Raw genomic sequence first — 12,365 nt, 5'->3', positions numbered from 1 at the left:
ACGGGTTTTTTTCCCAGCCGGAAACATCCTGACGGGCCGTTTCTCGTCGGATTCTAATTTATGTGACCATATCCGGCGGCGATTCAAAACTTAGCCCGACAACATCCGTAGTTTGTAGTTGTTGTTTATCCCTCTGTCGTGATGCCCGCTACAAATCTAAGATGGGAAACTTTACAGGCTTTAAAGAACTCACCGAAGGGAAACATCACGTACGACCCGTTCTGGTCAGAGAGAGGCGAGGTGAGTTTAAAGCTAATTTAAAGCTAACCCGGACGTTAGCTGGCTAGCTAGTGGCTAGTTAGTTAATTAGCACAGTTGGCTAACTCACCATTAAGACCAATGACAGGCAGCTGGAGTCACTTTAATTAGACACTAACGTTAGTTCACTTTCATTATTGCATGGATTTATATGTACACAGCCTCAAATATACACAATTGTGCAGTGTAATCCAGTATATTTACTCAACTTGTCTAATATTTTTAGATTATTGTACTTGTATTATAATATTATCAATATAATATAATAATTTAATTAAGTAATTATATTATTATAATATAATCATAATGTAGTATATATAATATAATCCAGTATATTCAAATATACTAGATTTTGTTATATATTATATAAAATAATTAATGTATTTTATTAATTATGATTTTATATATATATATATATATATATATATATTTATTATATATACTGTGTTTGTATATATATATATATATATATATATATATATATATATATATATATATATATAGTGTGTGTGTGTGTGTGTGTGTGTGTGTGTGTGTGTGTGTGTGTGTGTGTGTGTGTGTGTATAAATATAGTAATATAAGGCACTCAACTTGTCTAATTCTTTAGATTATTGTACTTTAATGGAGTAACGTGATTTCCATTTTATACTTCTTTGTGGAGGCTAAGTTACTCCACTACATTTCAAAAGTATGTATTTTACTTTACTTAACTACTACAATTATTAGATTATTGACCACAAAAACTGCCTACCTTATCACAGTTTCCTTAATCATTTGCCACGTCTCTTTGTGTCAAAATATACATAACTTTTTATGTCTGAGAGGACTGATGGTCCTTTATGTGTTTAAATGTTTGTTTCATGCTGTTAGGTTGTAGAAAGTCCTCTTTTACAAATGGAATTTTTTTAGCATGAAAGGTTTGTTTTGTACATGTAGAAGAAAACGCTGTGCAGAGATTCTACCAGTATCTGTAAAGCCTGAATCTGAGTATTGCAGTAAACCTGTGTGTGGTTGAAATGTCTGAGATTGGTACATTTTAAACCTTGAATCCCGCTCCGTGAGTGAAGTAAACGTGAGGTTTGTGTTTCCTTCAGGATATTTTGGCCGGCTGCAAAGAGGCAGTCAGCTTGTCCTCTCGCTCCGGGCTCATCCTGGAGCGTCTCGGCTCCTTGCCCCTCCAGAAGTCCTGCTTCCTGAGCCCCGGCTCCGGAGGCTCCAGCCCCGGCCTCTCCGGTGAGATCTCGGCCTCGGTTTCCTTTTCGGGATCCATCCCCGACCTCAACGCCAGGCACAGCGCGCTCTCTGCAGCCCCGTCTTTGAGCACCGAGCGTGACCAGGCAAGTCTGTCGTCCTGCTGAGCTTCATGTGTTTCTGTCTGTGTGTGGGGAGGGGGTATATTAAACTCTTTTATGAGGCTGGTTGTTGTGCTTTTCCTCCTTATGAATTTAAAACTGCTGCACACTTTATTTTATGACTTCCTTTGACTCAGTTTGAACTTTTATTTTCTAACCTTCCCATCTGTATTTCTGACTCTTGTCTCTTCTCGATGTGCTGCAGGCGGTTAGTGACGAGGTGAAGGAAGAAGATCCAGAGGAAGATGCCGGCGAGGTTCTCAGTCCGGCTTCACTTCCCTCCATTTCTCTGCTGTCGCCCAAAGCCATGGAGACGGCGGGACGCATCATCAAGTTTGAGGAGGAAAAACGAGAGAAGGCCAAAGTCAGACATTATGAATCTTAATTATCACATAAAAGTCAACATTTAACGGTGGATTAAAAGATCAAAGAGTTTTATACAACAGTGTAAATGACACTGACGTTTCTTCTGTGTTTTATACACACCGGTCCTGATGTATGTATACTGTTTACTGTAAAAGTGATTAGCAGCAAAGAGTCTCACCTGGTGGACGTCTTGAACGTGTCTCCTCAGTTGGCGCTCAAACTGCGTCAGGAGATGCATGAGAGGCTGGTGGCCGTGGTGGCGAGCTCCGAGTCAGAGCAGCTGAAGCGCTTCGAGGAGTTCATGGAGCTGAAGCAGAGGCAGGAGTTCCAGAGCATGAGGGACATGATGGACCGAGAGTAAGACCAGAATGGCAAATCTGAACATGAAATGTTTATTTATGTGCTAATTTAAACACTGTTCTGGTTCTCCACTTTTCTGCCGTGCAGAACTAAAGAGAGCATCGGGCGTCAAGAGAAGCTGAAGGAAGAGCAGCGACACAGAATGAAGGTATGATCGTCTTTAAAAGTCTGGAGAGGCCGTGAAGTCTGCTGCTGTTCATCATCTCATAGAAAACCAGATCTAACCGGATAAAAATCTTTAGATTCAGGAGTCAAAGCATTCATGTTTATATCAGAGAACTAAACATCTCCTGTTAGCAGCACGTTTTTGTTTTGTTTGTTCGGTACAAACACACATTTTCCGTCCTCTCCGTCAGATCATCAACCTGCGTCTGAGGGAGGCGGAGCAGCAGCGCCTGCGGGAGGCGGAGCTGGAGCGCCAGCGGCAGTCGGACGGCCGCGAGCGGCTGCGTAACCTGAACACCATCCAGGAGGAGATTCTGCAGCTCAACCAGCTGCTGGAGCCGTCCACCCGGACCAGGACCGACCTCGGCTCCTACTGCACCCGCGGGAACCAGCTGTGCTCCCAGCTGTCGGAGGTGGTGCGAAAGACGGCAGAGGTGAGTTCTGACTCCTGATGGGTGGCTGGAAAATAATTGTGTTGTAAGATGATCTGTTTATTACAACCTGGTTTGTGTTTTATGTTTTAACATTGTTCTCAACAAGTTAAGACAAGAAACCTGTTGTAAACAAGCTTATTTGGAAGAGAAAATAAAGCTTAACGGAAATATTATCACCTACACTTTTCATAAAAGTCCATCACAGTTTTCATGTATATTTAAACTTCAAAAAGTATCTTTTCCAAAGATATTAAATGTTAGACTTTTGTGAAAATGTGTATTAGACGATGCACACGATATCGGGAATGTTAAAGTTAAAATATAATATGTGCTTTGTGTATTTTATATATATCGTTTGTGTATTGTTTTTCTTCCTAGCTGCTCTCAGGTTTCCTGGTTCAGGATGAATCCAGTCTTGACCCTCTAGAACCTGGATCTCTGATGTGGATCAGACCTCATCAGAACATCTGTAACCTGTTTTTTTTTTTTCTTCCCCCAGGGAGAGTTTCCCAGCGTGGACGACATGACGGTGGCTGAGCGAGCCCTCCACGAGATGAGGGCGCTGATCCGCCTGATGCAGGAGGACGTCGCCAAGGCTCAAGAGAAGAAGAAGAAGGACGAGGAGGAGGAGGAGCAGCGCAGGCAACGGGAGGAGCTGCAGGCGCTGCAGGAGGCGCAGAAGAAGGCGGCGGAGTCGGCCAAAGAGAAGGCCAAGAGGAAAGGTGAGCGAGTCCAGTCCATCACTTTGATCATACAGAGAAATCTTTGAGAGCAGCTTGAAGGAAAAAGATGGCCGCTCGGGTTTAAAACATTTGTCCTCCAACAGGTCTGCAGAACAGCGCTGAAGACGGAACACTGAAGTGGTACAAGGAGCTGCAGCAGTCGGCTGCTCAGTGTGCTCAGTCCTTCGAGCAGCTCAACGCCGCTAAAGACGTCCAGGTGAGCGAGAGCTTCAGTAAACACCTGAGTCCTTCAGAGACAACATCTCACCTCTCTGACCGTCGTCGTGTGCTAGACTAACATCACTTTTTATTATTGATTTGGGCTGCTAGTGGTGTAACGGACCAAAACTTTAGTTTCCTTATCATTTTATTTCCTTATCATTTAAATTGTGTTTTTATGAAGAGAATAAAATGATGGTTTCCTGACTTCAGCTGTTATAATCAAACAACAAAGAGATCTGTATCTGTTAATATAGATCATTAATGATCAGAAATTCATATTTTAGATACTCTCATAACAGACACGACCAAAACAAGTTTCTCCTCTGTTGACTACACTGACGTCATCAGAGCTTCTCTGAGAAGTTCAGAGATTTTTCGCCTCGAAGCGTTCCCGAGAAAAGACGCTGGATGCAACGATTTCTCTCTGATGGTCTCCTCGTTGGGAGCAATTGATGAAAAAGAACAAACGAAACAAAAGATGCTGGCGCTCAGAAAATGCTGCTATGTGGAAACTATATTATATATTACATTTTATTTTTATTTAGCATCTTTTAATTTACAAAATGCAGCTCAAAGCTTCACAAATTAACAAAGAAAAGAACTAAAACGCAACGATAGAAATTCAGCTTTACTGTTTGTTCCATACATAGAGGTTTATTTTTACTTTTCTTTTACATCTTTTGGCTGAAGATGTAAGAATTCTAAAATATGTACATTTTAAATAGAAATCAGAACTGAATAATGAAAGGTAAAGAAAGCACGATGATTAAGCTGAGCAGATATTTGACACCATCTTTCCAGCACTTGACGTCGTCCATTCTCTGAAACAAACAGATTTGTGTCGGTACACGACGGAGTGTTGATCTCCAGTAACCTGCTCTGATATGGAGCGCTGCTGTAGTGATAAAGAGAGAGCAGCGGTTTAAACGGTTTACTTTTGTGTTTTTGATTTTCTCTTCTCTGGATTTAAAGACCAAGAAGCTGAAGCTGGAGCTGCAGAAAGCCGCCAGCATCCCCGTCAGTCAGATCTCCAGCAACTCCGGATCGCAGCTCCGAGAAATCTTCGACAAGATCGACAAGCTGCTGTCGGGACGCGCCGTGGTGTCGGGGGGGCGGAACGTCTCCACCTCCCAGCATCCTCAGGGGCTCGACTTCGTCAGCTTCAAGCTGGCCGAGAAGTTTGTGGTGAGTCTGTTTTTTAGATGCGTTTTATCTGTTTTATCCATGTTGATCGTTCAAGATGACTCGGTGCACAAGTACACCTTACATTGTGTTTGTATCAAGTCCTGAAAAAGTCTTAAAATCTCCTAAAATTCAACTTAAATCTACATTTGCATTTAAAATGTGAGGGTTTTTTTCTGTGTCGTTGAAGAAAATGAACCAAAACATTTAATTAATTTTCATTTTTACAGTCCGTCACTTCTACATTAATTTAAGGGAAAAAAAGCAGAATATTCAATTTAAATTGGGATTAGAAATATCTCACCTGCTGCAACAATTAGTCGATGGGCAGATAATTAATTTAATTTGTATATATACTGTATATCACATGCACTGGATGATTAATTGATCAGCCAAAATAAATATTTAATTGCAGCACTATAGTTGCAATAATTGGTGGAATTTACAGTACTGTACTTCAAAACAAATTTGAGGTACTTTTACTTGAGTATTTCTGTTTTCTGCTACTTCTTACTACACATCAGAGGTAGTATATTGTACTATTGTAATAAATGCATCAATAATATAATCATTATATAATCATTAATATGATAAATATATTATTCTGAAATTGAACATTCTGCTTAATGAGAACTTTTACTTTTGCTCCTTTTTAAATTATATTTTTGTAGTTTTACTTTAATAAGAGTTTAGATGCAGGACTTTTACTTGTAAATGAGTATTTGTACTCTGTGGTATTACTACTTCTAGTTAAGTTATAGATCTGAATACTTCTCCCACTACTGATCAGTCTGAACTCTGTCTGAACTCTGTCTGAACACCAGTGTTGGTACGACTGTCCTGTGTCCTCCTGGGATTAATCGTATTCCCCCCCCCCCCCCCCCCGCTGTAGAAACAAGGAGAGGAGGAGGTGGCGTCTCACCACGAAGCCGCATTCCCCATCGCCGTGGTGGCGTCTGGCATCTGGGAGCTTCACCCTCGGGTGGGCGAGCTCATCCTCGCTCACCTGCACAAGAAGTGTCCGTACGCCGTCCCTCACTACCCGCCGATGAAGGACGGCACGGCCGTGGAGGAGTACCAGAGGATCCTCGGGTACCGCGTGGACGACTACGGAGTGGAAGGACAGGACAGTTTCCTGAAGAGAATGTCGGGGATGATCCGGCTCTACGCAGCCGTCATCCAGCTCAGGTGGCCCTACGGCTCCAAGCAGGCGGTGAGAGGCGGCCCACTTCCTGTCACGTCCCTCCTGCACTAATAGTTTATATAATATCCTTCAGCGTCTTTTAAACCTTTTGATTCTCCTTGGTGTGTTCCAGGCGGCTCCTCACGGGCTGAACAACGGCTGGCGTTGGTTGGCTCAGATGCTCAACATGGAGCCTCTGGCCGACATCACGGCGACGCTGCTGTTCGACTTTCTGGAGGTGAGTTTGTTTGTCACATTTCTGCTTCTACACACACAAATCCTAAATGAGATTATTAAAATAGAATATACGCCACCTACTCTTTTAAATATGCAGATGATAAAGGGTTTATAAAGAGTTTTAAAACAAATGTTTTTTTGTTTCCACTCACTGATTTTCTCTGTAAATTACATGAGGTAAATATTGTACTTGTTACTGTACTACACCTCAGAGGTAAATATTGTACTTGTTACTGTACTACATCTCAGAGGTAAATATTGTACTTGTTACTGTACTACATCTCAGAGGTACATATTGTAGTTGTTACTGTACTAGATCTCAGAGGTACATATTGTACTTTTTACTGCACTAGATCTCAGAGGTACATATTGTACTTTTTACTGCACTAGATCTCAGAGGTAGATGTTGTACTTGTTACTGCACTACATCTCAGAGGTAGATGTTGTACTTGTTACTGCGCTACATCTCAGAGGTAGATGTTGTACTTGTTACTGCGCTACATCTCAGAGGGAAATGTTGTACTTGTTACTGCGCTACATCTCAGAGGTAGATGTTGTACTTGTTACTGCGCTACATCTCAGAGGTAGATGTTGTACTTGTTACTGCGCTACATCTCAGAGGTAGATGTTGTACTTGTTACTGCGCTACATCTCAGAGGGAAATGTTGTACTTGTTACGCGATTACATCTCAGAGGTAGATGTTGTACTTGTTACTGCGCTACATCTCAGAGGTAGATGTTGTACTTGTTACTGCGCTACATCTCAGAGGTAGATGTTGTACTTGTTACGCAATTACATCTCAGAGGTAGATGTTGTACTTGTTACGCGATTACATCTCAGAGGTAGATGTTGTACTTGTTGCTGCGCTACATCTCAGAGGTAGATGTTGTACTTGTTACTGCGCTACATCTCAGAGGTAGATGTTGTACTTGTTACAGTAATATTAAATCTGAGACATCAGATATGATAGTAAAACATTTTACTGATCACACATTACTTTTACTTTAATTACATTTAGCTGATAATACATGCAGGCCTAACTTTTAGTATTTTCACAGTGTATTATTAGTAAAGGATCTGAGTTTTACTGAGTTTTACTGCGGTCAGTGAACGCAGCTGTTTTGAATACTTTGTTTGTGTCTCCCTTAGGTTTGTGGGAACGCTTTGATGAAACAGTATCAGAGTCAGTTCTGGAAACTCATCCTGCTACTCAAAGAGGAATACTTCCCGAGGTACTCGCTCATTTAAATATTTAAAGTATGTTTAGATTTGTAGTTTGTAAGATTTAGTTGAAGTTTAACTTGCGATGTGATAAATGTGTCTCCAGGATTGAAGCGGTGACCAGCAGTGGACAGATGGGCTCAGTCATCAGACTCAAACAGTTTCTAGAGGTACGTTACCCTCTGCTAATATTAATAATAGTATTATAGTACGTTATTTTTGTTTTATATATCTTTAAAAAAAAAAGCTTAATTAATGACCACTGTTTTATTCCCTACATGACTTTTTTGTTTTATTATTGTTTGTCTTACAACAACAACAACAACAACAACAACAACAACAACAACAATAACAATAATAATAATAATAATAATATTTGGGTATTTTATTATTTGTGTGTGCACGTGCGTGCGTGTCTTTTTTTTTTCTCTATATAAATATATATTTTAAATGTGTATATATATTTCTTTATGTATATATTTTTAAAAATATATATGTATATTTTTTTATATATGTATATTGTTTTATATATATATTTTTTTTTTTGTATTGTATATTTTAGATATGCATCAAGGATTTTTAATAATGGAGTTATACTAGTTTCTTGAATCATTTTAGTCTTAATCTACGCCGGTGTGTTAAAGACATAACGGAGTGAAATTGAGGCTTAAAGAGAACCAATCAGAACAAAGATGATGTCATTATAACATCTTTCATCTCATCTTCAACCGCTTATCCGGGATCGGGTCGCGGGGTCAACAGCTCCAGCAGGGGATCCCAAACTTCCCTTTTCCGGGCCACATCAGCCAACTCCACTGGGGGATCCCGAGGCCACCTGGTCCTGGGCCTCCCTCGGGGTCTCCTCCCAGCTGGTCGTGCCTGGAACACCTCCCTAGGGAGGCGCCCAGGTGGCATCCTCACCAGATGCCTGAATCACCTCAACTGGCTCCGTTCCACGCAAAGGAGCAGCAGCTCTACTCCGAGTCCCTCACGGATCACTGAACTTCTCACCTTATCTCTAAGGGAGATGCCCGCCACCCTCCTGAGGAAACCCATTTCGGCCACTTGTACCCGCAATCTATTTCTTTTGGTCATGACCCAGTTCACATGACCATAGGTGAGGGTAGGAACAAAGATTGCCCGGTAGATAGACAAAAAGAGAGCTTTGCCTTGCGGCTCAGCTCTCTTTTTGTCACAACGGTGCGGTAGAGCGACTGCAATACCGCCCCAGCTGCTCCGATTCTCCGGCCAATCTCATGTTCCATTGTTCCCTCACTCGCGAACAAGACCCTGAGGTACTTGAACTCTTTCACTTGGGGTAAGGACTCATTCCCTACCCGGAGTAGGTAATCCACCGGTTTCCTGCTGAGAACCATGGCCTCAGATTTAGAGGTGCTGATCCTCATCCCAACCGCTTCACACTCTGCTGCGAAGCAATCCAGTGAGTGCTGGAGGTCACAGCCCGATGAAGACATCAGGACCACATCATCTGCAAAAAGCAGCGATGCAATCCTCAGCCCACCGAACTGTAAACACTCTTCCCCATGACTACGCCTCGATATCCTGTCCATGAATACCACAAACAGGATTGGTGACAAAGTGCAGCCCTGGCGGAGGCCAACCCTCACCGGAAACCATAACCTGAACCCTCCTTTCCAGCACCTTGGAGTAGACTTTACCAGGGAGGCTGAGTTGTGTGATACCGCGATAATTGGCACACACCCTCTGGTCCCCCTTTTTGAACAGGGGAACCACCACCCCGGTCTGCCACTCCCTAGGCACCGGCTTGGATGTTTCCCCGTTTCCCCGTTTCCCCCTCCTGAGGTTCCAGATGGTTTTCCAGAAACACCTTGGTGCCGACCGAAAGTCCTTCTCCATGGCTACTCTGAACTCCTCCCACACTCGCTGCTTTGCCTCCTTCACGGCAGCGGCTGTAGCCCTTCGCGTCTGTCGATACCTTGCAACTGCCTCAGGAGTCCTCTGGGATAACATATCCCGGAAGGCCTCTTTCTTCAGTCGGACGGCTTCCCTGACCACCGATGTCCACCACGGTGTTCGAGGGTTACTGCCCCTTGAGGCACCTAAGACCTTGAGACCACAGCTCACCGCCGTAGCTTCGGCAATAGAAGCTTTGAACATCGTCCATTCCTATTTGATGCCCCCAACCTCCACAGGGATGCTAGAAAAGCTCCGCCGGAGGTGTGAGTTGAAGATCTCCCGAACAGGGGCCTCCTCCAGACGTTCCCAGTTTGCCCGCACTACCCGTTTGGGCTTACCAGGTCTGTCCAGAGTTTTCCCCCATCCTCTGACCCAACTCACGACCAGATGGTGATCAGTTGACAGCTCCGCCCCTCTCTTCACCTGAGTGTCCAAAACATGCGGCCTCAGATCCGATGATACGATCACAAAATTGATCATCGACCTTCGGCCTAGGGTGCTCTGGTACCACGTACACTTATGAGCATCCTTATGCTCGAACATGGTGTTCGATCCATGACTAGCGCAGAAGTCCAACAACAAACGACCGCTCGGGTTTAGATTAGGGAGGCCGTTCCTCCCAATCACGCCTCTCCAGGTATCCCCATCGTTGCCCATGTGCGCGTTGAAATCCCCCAGCAGAACTATGGAGTCCCCTACTGGAGCCCCATACAGGACTCCAGTCAGGGTCTCCAAGAAGGCCGAATACTCTGAACTGTTGTTCGGTGCATATGCACAGACAACAGTCAGTTTTCCCCCACATAACCCGCAGGCATAGGGAGGCTCCGACGCAGCGGCACTCAGCCAGGGATTTGTGAGTATCCCCACATCCGCCTGGCGCCTCACACCTTGGGCAACTCCAGAGAAGAAAAGAGTCCAACCCCTAATAATAATACATTTTATTTGTATCGCACTTTACATTTTTTTTTTTAAATCTCAAAGTGCTATCAAAGTTCCTATCCAGGAGTACGGTTCTGGAACCGATGCAGTGCGTAGAGGTAAGCCCCAACAGATCTAACTGGTAGCACTCCACCTCCCGCACAAGCTCCGGCTCCTTCCCCCACAGAGAGGTGACGTTTCACGTCCCCAGAGCCAGCCTTTGCCGCCCGGTTCTGGTCCATCGAAGTCCCTGGCCTTCACTGCCACCTATGGGGCAGCGCACCCGACCCCAGCGGCGCCTCCCGAGGGTGGTGAGCCCACAGGATGGAGAGGAGGGGGGTGCCACGTTGCTGCTTCGGGCTGTGCCCGGCCGGGCTCTGTGGCAAACCCGGCCACCAGGCACTCGCTGTCGGGCCCTCCGACTGGGCCTGGCTTCAGACGTGGACCCCGGGCTTCCTCCGGGCAGGGTCTCCTCGACTCCTTTTTGATTTTCCATTGGGGTTTTTGAACCAGTCTTAGTCTGGCCCTTCGCCTGAGACCAATTTTCCATGGGAGACCCTACCTGGAGCTCTAGGCTCCAGACAACATAGCCCTCAGGGTCATGGGGGCACTCAAACCTCTCCACCACGTTAAGGTGATGGTTCCCTGGAGAGGGTCATTATAACATATTCATAATAAGTTAAAGCATAAAAATAAACATGTCTATTTCCTAGTTGGAATAAGAAAAAAGACGTTAACAGCACAGAAGTAACCTTTTATTTACTATAAGAACATTTATAAAGTTTGTTTCTTGAGAATAAACTAAACTCTACTTTTCCTCCCACGTTCGTAGACGTCGCTGCAGAACCGACAGATCCGTCCGCCCAAAGGACAGCTGAGCTCCATGTTCTGGGGCTCGTGATGGAGGAGGTGGAGCTGCCATGTTGGATGTAGCGGCATGACACTGTACAGGACTGAATGACGGCGTGGGGGGGACTATGGAGGGAGACTTTAGTCGGTAATTAGGGAAGAGACGCTCATGAACTTCAGAATGTACTTCATCGAGGTCTTCATTATAAAATGAGGTCTTGTTGTAATTATGTTTGGATGTAAATGTTCAGGATCATAATGTTGAAGCTGTTTTAACAGTTTGTCACTCGTTTAAAAAAAGCTCTTCATTATACTCACGAGAGTTAGTTTTCTGCCGTCTGTGTTTCAACAGTCGCTGTTCAAATTGAGTTGGAACGATTTTAACTATTTATGTCGTTATGAATCCACCATGTGGAGCAAATGAGCAACTTTACAAAACAGTTTGATAAAAATCATAGCAAAGAAAAACTCCAGCCCCCAAAAACAAGGAGGCAAAATTTGATCCACTTGAATGTGGAGCAACTGTTGAATCATTGTGAAGGAAGATTATATTTATCAAGAGAAGTTTAACTGCTGAAGCGCATCAGTCGTTATTTTTCCAAAAACACTAAAGATTTGATCATAAATCTGTACTTGTGGAGGAGCAGAGGTCAGAATATAATGTGGATTATTAGTGTGTAATAGAATGATCGTCTTCATCTGTGAACCAAATGTCTGAAATAAAACCTCGTCAGCAGATCACTGGAAGTTTATTTTCATCCTGTTTTTGTTTTCCTCCTTTTTTGCAAATTAGACGATTCTACGGAGCCTCACAAGGGTCAAAAAAGATTATTCAGTGATATAAATAGGAATAAGTTGGTCTTTATTTCAGCCTCACTAGATGCAAATCTTTATTACACATTATTTATGTTGTGAACACTTGCACAATTCATCCTCTTAACTCTATTTTAAAACATT

At 43.5% G+C, this 12,365-nt stretch overlaps 1 protein-coding gene across 1 annotated transcript; it reads left to right on the top strand.

The window, feature by feature from the left end:
* The first annotated feature begins 82 nt into the window (after window positions 1–82).
* On the top strand, window positions 83–12,149 carry gle1 (GLE1 RNA export mediator). The gene is made up of 14 exons (XM_068720782.1): window positions 83–240; window positions 1,353–1,595; window positions 1,816–1,974; window positions 2,185–2,333; window positions 2,424–2,484; window positions 2,693–2,935; window positions 3,435–3,657; window positions 3,762–3,874; window positions 4,852–5,064; window positions 5,954–6,274; window positions 6,378–6,482; window positions 7,632–7,714; window positions 7,810–7,873; window positions 11,392–12,149. The coding sequence occupies exons 1-14, from the start codon at window positions 142–144 to the stop codon at window positions 11,458–11,460; spliced, it is 2,145 nt and encodes a 714-aa protein (XP_068576883.1). The 5' UTR covers window positions 83–141; the 3' UTR covers window positions 11,461–12,149.
* Window positions 12,150–12,365: the final 216 nt, after the last annotated feature.

This window comes from Cebidichthys violaceus, unplaced genomic scaffold, assembly GCF_023349555.1.
Source record: "Cebidichthys violaceus isolate CVI_PGR_0920_01 unplaced genomic scaffold, fCebVio1.0.p SCAF_26, whole genome shotgun sequence".
Taxonomy (NCBI): domain Eukaryota; kingdom Metazoa; phylum Chordata; class Actinopteri; order Perciformes; family Stichaeidae; genus Cebidichthys; species Cebidichthys violaceus.
The sequence above is the reverse complement of the archived record's forward strand: the minus strand, read 5'-3'. Positions and strand labels throughout refer to the sequence as shown.

Bases quoted from the DNA above. Each gene is read 5' to 3' on its own strand.
- gle1 (XM_068720782.1), top strand. From the start codon at position 142: ATGCCCGCTACAAATCTAAGATGGGAAACTTTACAGGCTTTAAAGAAC. The intron at 1,975-2,184 runs GTCAGACATTAT...GTGTCTCCTCAG, and splicing joins AAAAACGAGAGAAGGCCAAA to TTGGCGCTCAAACTGCGTCA. The intron at 2,485-2,692 runs GTATGATCGTCT...CCTCTCCGTCAG, and splicing joins AGCAGCGACACAGAATGAAG to ATCATCAACCTGCGTCTGAG.